The sequence below is a fragment of the Cherax quadricarinatus genome, chromosome 66 (assembly GCF_038502225.1).
Source record: "Cherax quadricarinatus isolate ZL_2023a chromosome 66, ASM3850222v1, whole genome shotgun sequence".
Lineage (NCBI taxonomy): Eukaryota > Metazoa > Arthropoda > Malacostraca > Decapoda > Parastacidae > Cherax > Cherax quadricarinatus.
This window is the reverse complement of record NC_091357.1, coordinates 18,411,123-18,430,485: the sequence shown is the minus strand read 5'-3', so window position 1 is coordinate 18,430,485 and position 19,363 is coordinate 18,411,123. Positions and strand designations below refer to the sequence as shown.

Genomic DNA, 19,363 nt, shown 5'->3' with positions numbered 1-19,363 from the left:
AACAGTCACAAACATCAACAGTCACAAAACAACAGTCACAAACAACAACAGTCACAAACAACAACAGTCACAAACAACAACAGTCACAAACAACAACAGTCACAAATATCAACAGTCACCAAACAACAACAGTCACAAACAACAACAGTCACAAACATCAACAGTCACCAAACAACAGTCACAAACAACAACAGTCACAAACAACAACAGTCACAAACAACAACAGTCACAAACAACAACAGTCACAAACAACAACAGTCACAAACAACAACAGTCACAAACAACAACAGTCACAAACAACAACAGTCACAAACAACAACAGTCACAAACAACAACAGTCACAAACAACAACAGTCACAAACAACAACAGTCACAAACAACAACAGTCACAAACAACAACAGTCACAAACAACAACAGTCACAAACAACAACAGTCACAAACAACAACAGTCACCAAACAACAACAGTCACAAACAACAACAGTCACAAACAACAACAGTCACAAACAACAACAGTCACAAACAACAACAGTCACAAACAACAACAGTCACCAAACAACAACAGTCACCAAACAACAACAGTCACAAACAACAACAGTCACAAACAACAACAGTCACCAAACAACAACAGTCACAAACAACAACAGTCACCAAACAACAACAGTCACCAAACAACAACAGTCACCAAACAACAACAGTCACAAACAACAACAGTCACCAAACAACAACAGTCACAAACAACAACAGTCACAAACAACAACAGTCACAAACAACAACAGTCACAAACAACAACAGTCACAAACAACAACAGTCACAAACAACAACAGTCACAAACAACAACAGTCACAAACAACAACAGTCACAAACAACAACAGTCACAAACAACAACAGTCACAAACAACAACAGTCACAAACAACAACAGTCACAAACAACAACAGTCACAAACAACAACAGTCACAAACAACAACAGTCACCAAACAACAACAGTCACAAACAACAACAGTCACAAACAACAACAGTCACAAATATCAACAGTCACCAAACAACAACAAACAACAACAGTCACAAACAACAACAGTCACAAACAACAACAGTCACCAAACAACAACAGTCACAAACAACAACAGTCACAAACAACAACAGTCACAAACAACAACAGTCACAAACAACAACAGTCACAAACAACAACAGTCACAAACAACAACAGTCACAAACAACAACAGTCACAAACAACAACAGTCACCAAACAACAACAGTCACAAACAACAACAGTCACAAACAACAACAGTCACAAACAACAACAGTCACAAACAACAACAGTCACAAACAACAACAGTCACAAACAACAACAGTCACAAACAACAACAGTCACAAACAACAACAGTCACAAACAACAACAGTCACCAAACAACAACAGTCACAAACTACAACAGTCACAAACAACAACAGTCACAAACAACAACAGTCACCAAACAACAACAGTCACCAAACAACAACAGTCACAAACAACAACAGTCACAAACAACAACAGTCACCAAACAACAACAGTCACAAACAACAACAGTCACAAACAACAACAGTCACAAACAACAACAGTCACAAACAACAACAGTCACAAACAACAACAGTCACAAACAACAACAGTCACAAACAACAACAGTCACAAACAACAACAGTCACAAACAACAACAGTCACAAACAACAACAGTCACAAACAACAACAGTCACAAACAACAACAGTCACAAACAACAACAGTCACAAACAACAACAGTCACAAACAACAACAGTCACAAACAACAACAGTCACAAACAACAACAGTCACAAACAACAACAGTCACCAAACAACAACAGTCACAAACTACAACAGTCACAAACAACAACAGTCACAAACAACAACAGTCACAAACATCAACCGTCACCAAACAACAGTCACAAACAACAACAGTCACAAACAACAACAGTCACCAAACAACAGTCACAAACAACAACAGTCACAAACAACAACAGTCACAAACATCAACAGTCACCAAACAACAGTCACAAACAACAACAGTCACAAACAACAACAGTCACAAACATCAACAGTCACCAAACAACAGTCACAAACAACAACAGTCACAAACAACAACAGTCACAAACAACAACAGTCACAAACATCAACAGTCACCAAACAACAGTCACAAACAACAACACTCACCAAACAACAACAGTCACAAACGACAACAGTCACAAACATCAACAGTCACCAAACAACAGTCACAAACAACAACAGTCACAAACAACAACAGTCACAAACAACAACAGTCACAAACAAAAACAGTCACAAACAACAACAGTCACAAACAACAACAGTCACAAACAACAACAGTCACAAACAACAACAGTCACAAACAACAACAGTCACAAACAAAAACAGTCACAAACAACAACAGTCACAAACAACAACAGTCACAAACAACAACAGTCACAAACAACAACAGTCACAAACAACAACAGTCACCAAACAACAACAGTCACAAACAACAACAGTCACAAACAACAACAGTCACAAACAACAACAGTCACAAACAACAACAGTCACAAACAACAACAGTCACCAAACAACAAGTCACAAACAACAACAACAGTCACAAACAACAACAGTCACCAAACAACAGTCACAAACAACAACAGTCACAAACAACAACAGTCACCAAACAACAACAGTCACCAAACAACAACAGTCACAAACAACAACAGTCACAAACAACAACAGTCACCAAACAACAACAGTCACAAACAACAACAGTCACCAAACAACAACAGTCACCAAACAACAACAGTCACCAAACAACAACAGTCACCAAACAACAACAGTCACAAACAACAACAGTCACAAACAACAACAGTCACAAACAACAACAGTCACAAACAACAACAGTCACAAACAACAACAGTCACCAAACAACAAGTCACAAACAACAACAACAGTCACAAACAACAACAGTCACCAAACAACAGTCACAAACAACAAGTCACAAACAACAACAGTCACCAAACAACAACAGTCACCAAACAACAACAGTCACAAACAACAACAGTCACAAACAACAACAGTCACCAAACAACAACAGTCACAAACAACAACAGTCACAAACAACAACAGTCACAAACAACAACAGTCACAAACAACAACAGTCACAAACAACAACAGTCACCAAACAACAACAGTCACAAACAACACACAAACAACAACAGTCACAAACAACAACAGTCACAAACAACAACAGTCACAAACAACAACAGTCACAAACAACAACAGTCACAAACAACAACAGTCAGTCACAAACAACAACAGTCACAAACAACAACAGTCACAAACAACAACAGTCACAAACAACAACAACAACAACAACAGTCACAAACAACAACAGTCACAAACAACAACAGTCACAAACAACAACAGTCACAAACATCAACCGTCACCAAACAACAGTCACAAACAACAACAGTCACAAACAACAACAGTCACCAAACAACAGTCACAAACAACAACAGTCACAAACAACAACAGTCACAAACATCAACAGTCACCAAACAACAGTCACAAACAACAACAGTCACAAACAACAACAGTCACAAACATCAACAGTCACCAAACAACAGTCACAAACAACAACAGTCACAAACAACAACAGTCACAAACAACAACAGTCACAAACATCAACAGTCACAAACGACAACAGTCACAAACATCAACAGTCACAAACAACAACAGTCACAAAATCCATTAGAGTAAAACTGTCCTGGTTTTTTTTTGCTTCGCTTTTCTAACCCGCATGATGATGTTTGTATTTTAACCATCAAACTCACCACTCTCTCTCTCTCTTCTCTTCTCTACTCTCTCTCTTCCTCTCTCTCTCTCTCTCTCTCTCTCTCTCTCTCTCTCTCTCTGTGGTACTTAGGATCAAACAGTCACAAACAACAACAGTCACAAACAACAACAAAGTCACCTAAACAACAACAGTCACCAAACAACAAGTCACAAACAACAATAATAGTCACAAACAACAACAGTCACAAACAACAACAGTCACCAAACAACAACAGTCACCTCAAACAACAAGTCACAAACAACAACAACAGTCACAAACAACAACAGTCACCTAAACAACAGTCACAAACAACAACAGTCACAAACAACAACAGTCACCTAAACAACAAACAGTCACCAAACAACAACAGTCACAAACAACAACAGTCACAAACATAACAGTCACAAACAAAACAGTCACAAACAAACAACAGTCACAAACAAATAACAGTCACAAACAACAAATAGTCACCTAAACAACAACAGTCACCAAACAACAACAGTCACAAACAACAACAGTCACAAACAACAACAGTCACAAACAACAACAGTCACAAACAACAACAGTCACAAACAACAACAGTCACCAAACAACAAGTCACAAACAACAACAACAGTCACAAACAACAACAGGCACCAAACAACAGTCACAAAAACAAGTCACAAACAACAACAGTCACCAAACAATAATTAGTCACCAAACAACAACAGTCACAAACAACAACAGTCACAAACAACAACAGTCACCAAACAACAACAGTCACAAACAACAACAGTCACAAACAACAACAGTCACAAATATCAACAGTCACCAAACAACAACAGTCACAAACAACAACAGTCACAAACATCAACAGTCACCAAACAACAGTCACAAACAACAACAGTCACAAACAACAACAGTCACAAACAAAAACAGTCACAAACAACAACAGTCACAAACAACAACAGTCACAAACAACAACAGTCACAAACAACAACAGTCACAAACAACAACAGTCACAAACAACATCAGTCACAAACAACAACAGTCACCAAACAACAACAGTCACAAACAACAACAGTCACAAACAACAACAGTCACAAACAACAACAGTCACAAACATCAACAGTCACCAAACAACAGTCACAAACAACAACAGTCACAAACAACAACAGTCACCAAACAACAGTCACAAACAACAACAATCACAAACAACAACAGTCACAAACATCAACAGTCACCAAACAACAGTCACAAACAACAACAGTCACAAACAACAACAGTCACAAACAACAACAGTCACAAACATCAACAGTCACCAAACAACAGTCACAAACAACAACAGTCACAAACAACAACAGTCACAAACATCAACAGTCACAAACAACAACAGTCACAAACAACAACAGTCACAAACAACAACAGTCAAAAAACCATTAGAGTAAAACTGTCCGGGTTTTTTTTGCTTCGCTTTTCTAACCCGCGATGATGTTTGTATTTTAATATAAACTCACTCACTCTCTTTTTCTTTCCTTCTCTCTTCTTTCTCCTCTCTCTCTTTCTTCTCTCTGTCTCTCTCTCTCTCTCTCTCTCTCTCTCTGTCTCTCTCTCTCTCTCTCTCTCTCTCTCTCTCTTCCTTTCTCTCTCTTGTGGACTTAGGATCAAATAGTCACAAACAACAACAGTCACAAACAACAACAGTCACCAAACAACAACAGTCACCAAACAACAAGTCACAAACAACAACAACAGTCACAAACAACAACAGTCGCAAACAACAACAGTCACGAAACAACAACAGTCACCAAACAACAAGTCACAAACAACAACAGTCACAAACAACAACAGTCACCAAACAACAGTCACAAACAACAACAGTCACAAACAACAACAGTCTCCAAACAACAACAGTCACAAACAACAACAGTCACAAACAACAACAGTCACAAACAACAACAGTCACAAACAACAACAGTCACAAACAACAACAGTCACAAACAACAACAGTCACAAACAACAACAGTCACCAAACAACAACAGTCACAAACAACAACACTCACAAACAACAACAGTCACAAACAACAACAGTCACAAACAACAATAGTCACAAACAACAACAGTCACCTAAACAACAAGTCACAAACAAACAAATAACAGTCACAAACAATAACAGTCACCAAACAACAGTCACAAACAACAACAGTCACAAACAACAACAGTCACCAAACAACAACAGTCACCAAACAACAACAGTCACAAACAACAACAGTCACAAACAACAACAGTCACAAACAACAACAGTCACAAACATCAACAGTCACCAAACAACAGTCACAAACAACAACAGTCACCAAACAACAGTCACAAACAACAACAGCCACCAAACAACAGTCACAAACAACAACAATCACAAACAACAACAGTCACAAACATCAACAGTCACCAAACAACAGTCACAAACAACAACAGTCACAAACAACAACAGTCACAAACAACAACAGTCACAAACATCAACAGTCACCAAACAACAGTCACAAACAACAACAGTCACAAACAACAACAGTCACAAACATCAACAGTCACAAACAACAACAGTCACAAACAACAACAGTCACAAACAACAACAGTCACAAAACCATTAGAGTAAAACTGTCCGGGTTTTTTTTGCTTCGCTTTTCTAACCCGCAAGATGATGTTTGTATTTTTAATATAAACTACACTTCTCTCTCTTTTTCTTCTCTCTCTCTCTCTTTCTTCTCTCTCTCTCTCTCTCTCTCTCTGTCTCTCTCTCTCTCTCTCTCTCTCTCTCTCTCTCTCTCTCTCTCTCTCTCTCTCTCTCTCTCTCTCTCTCTCTTCTCTCTCCTCTGTGTGGACTTAGGATCAAACAGTCACAAACAACAACAGTCACAAACAACAACAGTCACCAAACAACAACAGTCACCAAACAACAAGTCACAAACAACAACAACAGTCACAAACAACAACAGTCACAAAACCATTAGAGTAAAACTGTCCGGGTTTTTTTTGCTTCGCTTTTCTAACCCGCGATGATGTTTGTATTTTAATATAAACTCACTCACTCTCTCTCTTTTTCTCTTCTTCTCTCTCTCTCTATCTCTCTCTCTCTCTCTCTCTCTCTCACTCTCTCTCTCTCTCTCTCTCTCTCTCTCTCTCTCTCTCTCTCTCTCTCTTTCCTTTCTCTCTCTCTGTGTGGACTTAGGATCGAGTCTTCACTGTTTCTCTGAGGTGATATCTAGGTGAAGACCAGTTTTAACTTCAGGTGAACACCGGGCAGCGATGCAAGGTGGTGTGGGCGGAGGTGGGTACCCTGCTAGCACCCACCTGGTGTCGTGGGCGGCGTGGGCGGCGCTGTGGTGGGCGGAGCTGCCTCTATACCACCCCGTGGGCGGCTCTCTAGCAACGTGGGCGGCGCTGTGGTGGGCGGAGCTGCCTCTCTACTACCCCGTGGGCGGCTCTCTAGCAGCGTGGGCGGCGGTGTGGTGGGCGGCTCTCTCCCTCTTCCACCTGGGGGTGCCCAGAGCACCTAATACTCCCCTGCTTCACCTGGCTCCCCTGCCTACTTAGACCTACTCAGGTAAGCTCACCTGGAGTGTACCTGGAGAGTGCCTCGGGTGTCAACGCCCCCGCGACCCGGTCTGAGACCAGGCCTGGGGGTGGAACAGTGCCTGATCAACCAGGCTGTTACTGCTGGACACACGTAAACCGTAAACAGTTACTAATATTCTTATGGGTCTTACATACACACACACACACACACACACACACACACACACACACACACACACACACACACACACACACACACACACACACACACACACACACACACAGGCTTAATTCTAACACCTTTAGTAATTTCACAGATTTACTCTCTCTGAAATTAAGTACCAAAACACGGTAATTAGGTACCCAAACACAGTAATTAAGTACCCAAACACAGTAATTAAGTAACCAAACACAGACATTATCACTTGCTATTCTGACACATTACAAAAAAATATATATATAACTTTTAATGGCCCTTGTGATGATGATGATGATGATGATGATAATAATAATAATAATAATAATAATAATAATAATAATAATAATAATAATAATAATAATAATAATAATAATAATAATGTCTCCGGCAGTATTGTGTCATGAGCACTCAGAACAGAAACAAGGAACAGGAATAATTGAATATATTAGAGAGAAAGGATAGAGAATAAAGGGACAATAGGGGGGAGGGGGTTGAAATAAAGGGTAGAGGGGGAAAGTAAGGGGAAAAGAGAAAGAAGTCAGAGAAGACTAGGGACACTTGTCCACCTTCTATATTCACTTCAACTCCTGTGAATGACTCAGAAGATACGTGTAGGATCGATACTCCGTCCTCTGACATGACTGATCAATCAGCTCTCTTTTACATTTGAGAAAGTTGAAAATTTGGTGGGAGATGAGACATGTCCCAGCATCCAGTACATCCCATCAACATGAGACACGTCCCAGCATGCAGAACATCACATCATGAGATGAGACGTCCCAGCATCCAGTACATCGCATCAGCCTGAGACACGCCCCAGCATCCAGTACATCACATGAGATAAGACGTCCCAGCATCCAGTACATCACATGAGATAAGACGTCCCAGCATCCAGTACATCACATGAGATAAGACGTCGCAGGATCCAGTACATCCCATCAACATGAGACACGCCCCAGCATCCAGTACATCACATGAGATAAGACGTCCCAGCATCCAGTACATCCCATCAACATGAGACACGCCCCAGCATCCAGTACATCACATGAGATAAGACGCCCCAGCATCCAGTACATCACATGAGATAAGACGTCCCAGCATCCAGTACATCACATGAGATAAGACGTCCCAGCATCCAGTACATCACATGAGATAAGACGTCCCAGCATCCAGTTCACCATATCAGCATGAGATGAGACACTCCCCAGCATCCAGTACATCACATGAGATAAGACGTCCCAGCATCCAGTACATCACATGAGATAAGACGTCCCAGCATCCAGTACACCATATCAGCATGAGATGAGACACTCCCCACCATCCAGTACATCACATGAGATAAGACGTCCCAGCATCCAGTACACCACATCAGCATGAGATGAGACACTCCCCAGCATCCAGTACATCACATCTGCATGAGACACGTCCCAGCATCCAGCGCATCACATCATGAGATGAGACGTTCCAGCATCCAGTACATCACATCAGCCTGAGACACGCCCCAGCATCCAGTATATCACATGAAATAAGACGTCCCAGCATCCAGTACATCACACGAGATAAGACGTCCCAGCATCCAGTACATCACACGAGATAAGACGTCCCAGCATCCAGTACATCACATGAGATAAAACGTCCCAGCATCCAGTACATCACATCAGCATGAGATGAGACACTCCCCAGCATCCAGTACATCACATCAGCATAAGATGAGACACTCTCCAGCAACCAGTACATCACATCAGCATAAGATGAGACACTCCCCAGCAACCAGTACATCACATCAACATGAGACACGTCCCAGCAACCAGTACATCACATGAGATAAGACGTCCCAGCATCCAGTACATCACATGAGATAAAACGTCCCAGCATCCAGTACATCACATCAGCATGAGATGAGACACTCCCCAGCATCCAGTACATCACATCAGCATGAGATGAGACACTCCCCAGCATCCAGTACATCACATCAGCATAAGATGAGACACTCCCCAGCAACCAGTACATCACATCAGCATAAGATGAGACACTCCCCAGCATCCAGTACATCACATCAGCATGAGATGAGACACTCATCCAGCATCCAGTACATCACATCAGCATGAGATGAGACACTCCCCAGCATCCAGTACATCACATCAGCATAAGATGAGACACTCCCCAGCAACCAGTACATCACATCAGCATAAGATGAGACTCCCCAGCAACCAGTACATCACATCAGCATAAGATGAGACACTCCCCAGCAACCAGTACATCACATCAGCATAAGATGAGACACTCCCCAGCAACCAGTACATCACATCAGCATAAGATGAGACACTCCCCAGCATCCAGTACATCACATCAACATCAGACACGTCCCAGCATCCAGCACATCACATCAACATGAGACACGTCCGAGCATCCAGTACATCACATCAACATGAGACACGTCCGAGCATCCAGTACATCACATCAACATGAGACACGTCCGAGCATCCAGTACATCACATCAACATGAGACACGTCCCAGCATCCAGTACATCACATCAACATGAGACACGTCCGAGCATCCAGTACATCACATCAACATGAGACACGTCCGAGCATCCAGTACATCACATCAACATGAGACACGTCCCAGCATCCAGTACATCACATCAACATGAGACACGTCCGAGCATCCAGTACATCACATCAACATGAGACACGTCCCAGCATCCAGTACATCACATCAACATGAGACACGTCCCAGCATCCAGTACATCACATCAACATGAGACACGTCCGAGCATCCAGTACATCACATCAACATGAGACACGTCCGAGCATCCAGTACATCACATCAACATGAGACACGTCCCAGCATCCAGTACATCACATCAACATGAGACACGTCCCAGCATCCAGTACATCACATCAACATGAGACACGTCCAAGCATCCAGTACATCACATCAACATGAGACACGTCCCAGCATTCAGTACATCACATGAACATGAGACACGTCCCAGCATCCAGTACATCACATCAACATGAGACACGTCCCAGCATCCAGTACATCACATCAACATGAGACACGTCCCAACATCCAGTACATCACATCAACATGAGACACGTCCCAGCATCCAGTACATCACATCAACATGAGACACGTCCCAGCATCCAGTACATCACATCAACATGAGACACGTCCCAGCATTCAGTACATCACATCAACATGAGACACGTCCCAGCATCCAGTACATCACATCAACATGAGACACGTCCCAGCATCCAGTACATCACATCAACATGAGACACGTCCCAGCATCCAGTACATCACATCAACATGAGACACGTCCCAGCATCCAGTACATCACATCAACATGAGACACGTCCCAGCATCCAGTACATCACATCAACATGAGACACGTCCCAGCATCCAGTACATCACATCAACATGAGACACGTCCCAGCATCCAGTACATCACATCAACATGAGACACGTCCCAGCATCCAGTACATCACATCAACATGAGACACGTCCCAGCATCCAGTACGTCACATCAACATGAGACACGTCCCAGCATCCAGTACATCACATCAACATGAGACACGTCCCAGCATCCAGTACATCACATCAACATGAGACACGTCCGAGCATCCAGTACATCACATCAACATGAGACACGTCCCAGCATCCAGTACATCACATCAACATGAGACACGTCCCAGCATCCAGTACATCACATCAACATGAGACACGTCCGAGCATCCAGTACATCACATCAACATGAGACACGTCCGAGCATCCAGTACATCACATCAACATGAGACACGTCCCAGCATCCAGTACATCACATCAACATGAGACACGTCCCAGCATCCAGTACATCACATCAACATGAGACACGTCCAAGCATCCAGTACATCACATCAACATGAGACACGTCCCAGCATTCAGTACATCACATGAACATGAGACACGTCCCAGCATCCAGTACATCACATCAACATGAGACACGTCCAAGCATCCAGTACATCACATCAACATGAGACACGTCCCAGCATTCAGTACATCACATGAACATGAGACACGTCCCAGCATCCAGTACATCACATCAACATGAGACACGTCCCAGCATCCAGTACATCACATCAACATGAGACACGTCCCAACATCCAGTACATCACATCAACATGAGACACGTCCCAGCATCCAGTACATCACATCAACATGAGACACGTCCCAGCATCCAGTACATCACATCAACATGAGACACGTCCCAGCATCCAGTACAGTCCCACATCACATCAACATGAGACACGTCCCAGCATCCAGTACATCACATCAACATGAGACACGTCCCAGCATCCAGTACATCACATCAACATGAGACACGTCCCAGCATCCAGTACATCACATCAACATGAGACACGTCCCAGCATCCAGTACATCACATCAACATGAGACACGTCCCAGCATCCAGTACATCACATCAACATGAGACACGTCCCAGCATCCAGTACATCACATCAACATGAGACACGTCCCAGCATCCAGTACATCACATCAACATGAGACACGTCCCAGCATCCAGTACATCACATCAACATGAGACACGTCCCAGCATCCAGTACATCACATCAACATGAGACACGTCCCAGCATCCAGTACATCACATCAACATGAGACACGTCCCAGCATCCAGTACATCACATCAACATGAGACACGTCCCAGCATCCAGTACATCACATCAACATGAGACACGTCCCAGCATCCAGTACATCACATCAACATGAGACACGTCCCAGCATCCAGTACATCACATCAACATGAGACACGTCCCAGCATCCAGTACATCACATCAACATGAGACACGTCCCAGCATCCAGTACATCACATCAACATGAGACACGTCCCAGCATCCAGTACATCACATCAACATGAGACACGTCCCAGCATCCAGTACATCACATCAACATGAGACACGTCCCAGCATCCAGTACATCACATCAACATGAGACACGTCCCAGCATCCAGTACATCACATCAACATGAGACACGTCCCAGCATCCAGTACATCACATCAACATGAGACACGTCCCAGCATCCAGTACATCACATCAACATGAGACACGTCCCAGCATCCAGTACATCACATCAACATGAGACACGTCCCAGCATCCAGTACATCACATCAACATGAGACACGTCCCAGCATCCAGTACATCACATCAACATGAGACACGTCCCAGCATCCAGTACATCACATCAACATGAGACACGTCCCAGCATCCAGTACATCACATCAACATGAGACACGTCCCAGCATCCAGTACATCACATCAACATGAGACACGTCCCAGCATCCAGTACATCACATCAACATGAGACACGTCCCAGCATCCAGTACATCACATCAACATGAGACACGTCCCAGCATCCAGTACATCACATCAACATGAGACACGTCCCAGCATCCAGTACATCACATCAACATGAGACACGTCCCAGCATCCAGTACATCACATCAACATGAGACACGTCCCAGCATCCAGTACATCACATCAACATGAGACACGTCCCAGCATCCAGTACATCACATCAACATGAGACACGTCCCAGCATCCAGTACATCACATCAACATGAGACACGTCCCAGCATCCAGTACATCACATCAACATGAGACACGTCCCAGCATCCAGTACATCACATCAACATGAGACACGTCCCAGCATCCAGTACATCACATCAACATGAGACACGTCCCAGCATCCAGTACATCACATCAACATGAGACACGTCCCAGCATCCAGTACATCACATCAACATGAGACACGTCCCAGCATCCAGTACATCACATCAACATGAGACACGTCCCAGCATCCAGTACATCACATCAACATGAGACACGTCCCAGCATCCAGTACATCACATCAACATGAGACACGTCCCAGCATCCAGTACATCACATCAACATGAGACACGTCCCAGCATCCAGTACATCACATCAACATGAGACACGTCCCAGCATCCAGTACATCACATCAACATGAGACACGTCCCAGCATCCAGTACATCACATCAACATGAGACACGTCCCAGCATCCAGTACATCACATCAACATGAGACACGTCCCAGCATCCAGTACATCACATCAACATGAGACACGTCCCAGCATCCAGTACATCACATCAACATGAGACACGTCCCAGCATCCAGTACATCACATCAACATGAGACACGTCCCAGCATCCAGTACATCACATCAACATGAGACACGTCCCAGCATCCAGTACATCACATCAACATGAGACACGTCCCAGCATCCAGTACATCACATCAACATGAGACACGTCCCAGCATCCAGTACATCACATCAACATGAGACACGTCCCAGCATCCAGTACATCACATCAACATGAGACACGTCCCAGCATCCAGTACATCACATCAACATGAGACACGTCCCAGCATCCAGTACATCACATCAACATGAGACACGTCCCAGCATCCAGTACATCACATCAACATGAGACACGTCCCAGCATCCAGTACATCACATCAACATGAGACACGTCCCAGCATCCAGTACATCACATCAACATGAGACACGTCCCAGCATCCAGTACATCACATCAACATGAGACACGTCCCAGCATCCAGTACATCACATCAACATGAGACACGTCCCAGCATCCAGTACATCACATCAACATGAGACACGTCCCAGCATCCAGTACATCACATCAACATGAGACACGTCCCAGCATCCAGTACATCACATCAACATGAGACACGTCCCAGCATCCAGTACATCACATCAACATGAGACACATCCCAGCATCCAGTACATCACATCAACATGAGACACATCCCAGCATCCAGTACATCACATCAACATGAGACACGTCCCAGCATCCAGTACATCACATCAACATGAGACACATCCCAGCATCCAGTACATCACATCAACATGAGACACATCCCAGCATCCAGTACATCACATCAACATGAGACACGTCCCAGCATCCAGTACATCACATCAACATGAGACACGTCCCAGCATCCAGTACATCACATCAACATGAGACACGTCCCAGCATCCAGTACATCACATCAACATGAGACACGTCCCAGCATCCAGTACATCACATCAACATGAGACACGTCCCAGCATCCAGTACATCACATCAACATGAGACACGTCCCAGCATCCAGTACATCACATCAACATGAGACACGTCCCAGCATCCAGTACATCACATCAACATGAGACACGTCCCAGCATCCAGTACATCACATCAACATGAGACACATCCCAGCATCCAGTACATCACATCAACATGAGACACGTCCCAGCATCCAGTACATCACATCAACATGAGACACATCCCAGCATCCAGTACATCACATCAACATGAGACACATCCCAGCATCCAGTACATCACATCAACATGAGACACGTCCCAGCATCCAGTACATCACATCAACATGAGACACGTCCCAGCATCCAGTACATCACATCAACATGAGACACGTCCCAGCATCCAGTACATCACATCAACATGAGACACGTCCCAGCATCCAGTACATCACATCAACATGAGACACGTCCCAGCATCCAGTACATCACATCAACATGAGACACGTCCCAGCATCCAGTACATCACATCAACATGAGACACGTCCCAGCATCCAGTACATCACATCAACATGAGACACGTCCGAGCATCCAGTACATCACATCAACATGAGACACGTCCCAGCATCCAGTACATCACATCAACATGAGACACGTCCCAGCATCCAGTACATCACATCAACATGAGACACGTCCCAGCATCCAGTACATCACATCAACATGAGACACGTCCCAGCATCCAGTACATCACATCAACATGAGACACGTCCCAGCATCCAGTACATCACATCAACATGAGACACGTCCCAGCATCCAGTACATCACATCAACATGAGACACGTCCCAGCATCCAGTACATCACATCAACATGCAACACGTCCCAGCATCCAGTACATCACATCAACATGAGACACGTCCCAGCATCCAGTACATCACATCAACATGAGACACGTTCCAGCATCCAGTACATCACATCAACATGAGACACATCCCAGCATCCAGTACATCACATCAACATGAGACACTTCCCAGCATCCAGTACATCACATCAACATGAGACACGTCCCAGCATCCAGTACATCACATCAACATGAGACACTTCCCAGCATCCAGTACATCACATCAACATGAGACACGTCCCAGCATCCAGTACATCACATCAACATGAGACACGTCCCAGCATCCAGTACATCACATCAACATGAGACACGTCCCAAGTTTTCTCATTTAGTCCAATAAAGAAACCAGAGTTTTCTTTAAGACTTTTGAGAACTTAATTAGCACAGGTTTACCACGTCTTACAGGTAGTAAGATGCCGTATTTTTCTTCATCTCTCCTTTACTCTCTATTGTATTTATTGATGGATTTTCTTTATTTTTCTCTTTATTCTTTATTTTGTCTTTATTCTTTATTTTTTCTCATTTTTGTTTATTCTGTATTTTATTCATTTCTTTATTACTCTCTTTAATATTCTCTGTGTTCTTCATGTTCATTTCACTTCTTTATTTTTTTTGGCTCTTCATATGTTTAAAACACCTGTTGTTAGATTCTACGGAGATTAAAACGCCTGTTGTTAGATTCTACGGGGATTAAAATACCTGTTGTTAGATTCTACGGGGATTAAAACGCCTGTTGTTAGATTCTACGGAGATTAAAACGCCTGTTGTTAGATTCTACGGAGATTAAAACACCTGTTGTTAGATTCTACGGAGATTAAAACGCCTGTTGTTAGATTCTACCGGGATTAAAATACCTGTTGTTAGATTCTACGGGGATTAAAACACCTGTTGTTAGATTCTACGGAGATTAAAACACCTGTTGTTAGATTCTACCGGGATTAAAATACCTGTTGTTAGATTCTACGTGGATTAAAATACCTGTTGTTAGATTCTACGGGGATTAAAACGCCTGTTGTTAGATTCTACGGGGATTATAATACCTGTTGTTAGATTCTACGGAGATTAAAACACCTGTTGTTAGATTCTATGGAGATTAAAACACCTGTTGTTAGATTCTACGGGGATTAAAACACCTGTTGTTAGATTCCCCGGGGATTAAAACACCTGTTGCTAGATTCTACGGGGATTAAAACACCTGTTGTTAGATTCTACGGGGATTAAAATACCTGTAGCCAGATTTTAGCAGGTTTAAATCCCCCAACAACACCTGTCTACTAAAATTGAGTTAATTAACATACGCGACACCTGTAGCTAATTCAAGTATAACTTGTCACCCCCACAACACCTGTAGTTTTACCTAACGTGGCCTAATAATCAACTGAAACACTTGTGCATAATTAGAGTATTAACATCCCACAACACCTGTACATCTACCCAACATACGACAATAACCACAAAACACCTGTAGAACTCCCCAACATGTGAAAATAATCACGCATAACACCTGTAAATTATCACCCCAACACCTGCAGTTAATAATTATCACCCCAACACCTGCAGTTAATAATTATCACCCCAACATCTGCAGTTAATAATTATCACCCCAACACCTGCAGTTAATAATTATCACCCCAACACCTGCAGTTAATAATTATCACCCCAACACCTGCAGTTAATAATTATCACCCCAACACCTGCAGTTAATAATTATCACTGGACACTGAAGCAGTCTTTATATACTAAATATAATTATGCCATAATTACCCAGCAGGTAATTACTTTAAATGTAATCTGCGCCTTAAAATATGGATCAGACCAAAAGAATTAATTTGTGTGTATGTCATTATACATCTCGTTAATGAAGGTCGCGTTATAATGAATTCTGTTCGAATTCGTCATTAGCATTTATAACCTAAGGAATAATAATAATAATATTAATGATAATAATAATAATAATAATATATATATATATATATATATATATATATATATATATATATATATATATATATATATATATATATATATATATATATATGTGTGTGTGTGTATGTGTGTGTATGTGTGTATGTGTGTGTGTGTGTGTGTGTGTGTGTGTGTGTGTGTGTGTGTGTGTGTGTGTGTGTGTGTGTGTGTGTGTATGTATATATAAATTCCAGGCGCTTTCGTGACTTCTCACATTATCAAGGTTCCTTGATAATGTGAGATGTCACGAAAGCGGCTGGAATTTCGCTATTTTTCCACAGTACATACTTCAACATGTTAATTTTCCTCTCTTGTTAATTCCAGGTTAACCAAGGCTCCTCAGACCAGGGACCAATTAGTCTTAAGTTATGTTAAGTTTTGGATCACGCTTGTTCATTTGTAAGGTAAGTATGTTAAATGTAACTCCTTCGTTAATTGCAAAACAGTTAACATTTGACAACACTAGTGATTAATGACGTTTTATGGGACGTGATGTTAAATCTGTCCTCGTTAACTATTAACAACACTGCGTTAATTTATCGTTGTTATGGCTGTTTTAAAAGCTTTTAATGCTTGCAACAACAGTGTGCTTGAATTAGCATGATGGTGCATAAATTATTGTCCCAATTAGTTCATAAATTGGCTTTTGCCTTGTTCAGTTGCGACCTCTCTCTCTCTCTCTCTCTCTCTCTATCTCTCTCTTTCTCTCTCTCTCTCTCTCTCTCTCTCTCTCTCTCTCTCTCTCTCTCTCTCTCTCTCTCTCTCTCTCTCTCTACTTGGACTTCTTACTCATTTTTGCAACATTGCAAGCTCCGGTTGATGTATGTCTATTGCAAAACGAAAGGCCTAGAGCTATCATTCAACTCTCCTTGTTTTTCTTTTAATATACATTATATATTAGTTATTACCACCCGTATATATATATATATATATATATATATATATATATATATATATATATATATATATATGTATGTGTGTGTGTGTGTGTGTGTGTGTGTGTGTGTGTGTGTGTGTGTGTGTGTGTGTGTGTGTGTGTGTGTGTGTGTGTGTGTGTGTGTGTGTGTGTGTGTGTGTGTATGGAACAAATAAACATCAAAAATAAACCCTGTTAAAAAAGTTAGCACTAATTACCTTTCCAGAAGCATAATTAGCTAATAACTCATTAGCATAACTGTTACACTCTCTATTAAACAGAACCCAAAACTAGTGATTGAATTATATTAGAGATCATTACTTTTCAACAGTCTCTATGTCTCTCTTTTTTCAGAGGAGCAGTTATTACCCAGTTATCCAGTTAGCAAGCAGTCAGCCAGTTAACAACCACTCAAGCGGATCTAGACGATAAGTTATCATGAGACAGGATGTTAACCCACACTGTCAACCAGTCATTCGAGACAGTCAAACTGATAGCAAATTATTTCTACCGCCGTTTCTGTCAGCCAGTTACTCGAGTGTTAACGAGACAGTCAGACAAAACAATAACAGTCAGATTATGTCCAATAGCCAGTTACTCTCAACCAGTTTTTTTAGACAAACTCCCCAGTCACCCAAGGTTAAAAATATTGATCAGTCTTGATTTCGTTTATCCAGTTATCTGACAGTTAGCCAGTCAGGAGTGGTTATTAAACAGTCAGTCCTTAGACAGTTAAGTGCCCAGTTACAGTCGTTAGGCGGATGCTAAACACCAGTCCGTATAAAACCAACTACGACACAAAAACCGAGTCAAAACCAACCAAAATAACCTCGAAATTATATAAAAACCACTTGAAATCAC

The 19,363-nt window shown here is 42.3% G+C and overlaps 1 protein-coding gene across 1 annotated transcript in view; it reads left to right on the top strand.

Annotated features, from left to right (window-relative positions):
* The window catches only part of LOC128705150 (zwei Ig domain protein zig-8-like), a 153,613-nt gene that overhangs the window by 134,203 nt on the left and 47 nt on the right, over positions 1 to 19,363 (top strand). The window contains exons 9-11 of the mRNA XM_070099009.1: positions 7,119 to 7,433; positions 17,911 to 17,990; positions 18,857 to 19,363. The exon at positions 18,857 to 19,363 is cut by the window's right edge and continues 47 nt beyond it. Coding sequence (XP_069955110.1) covers positions 7,119 to 7,423 — 305 coding nt within the window. The 3' untranslated portion in view covers positions 7,424 to 7,433; positions 17,911 to 17,990; positions 18,857 to 19,363. The remainder of the gene's footprint in view (positions 1 to 7,118; positions 7,434 to 17,910; positions 17,991 to 18,856) is intronic.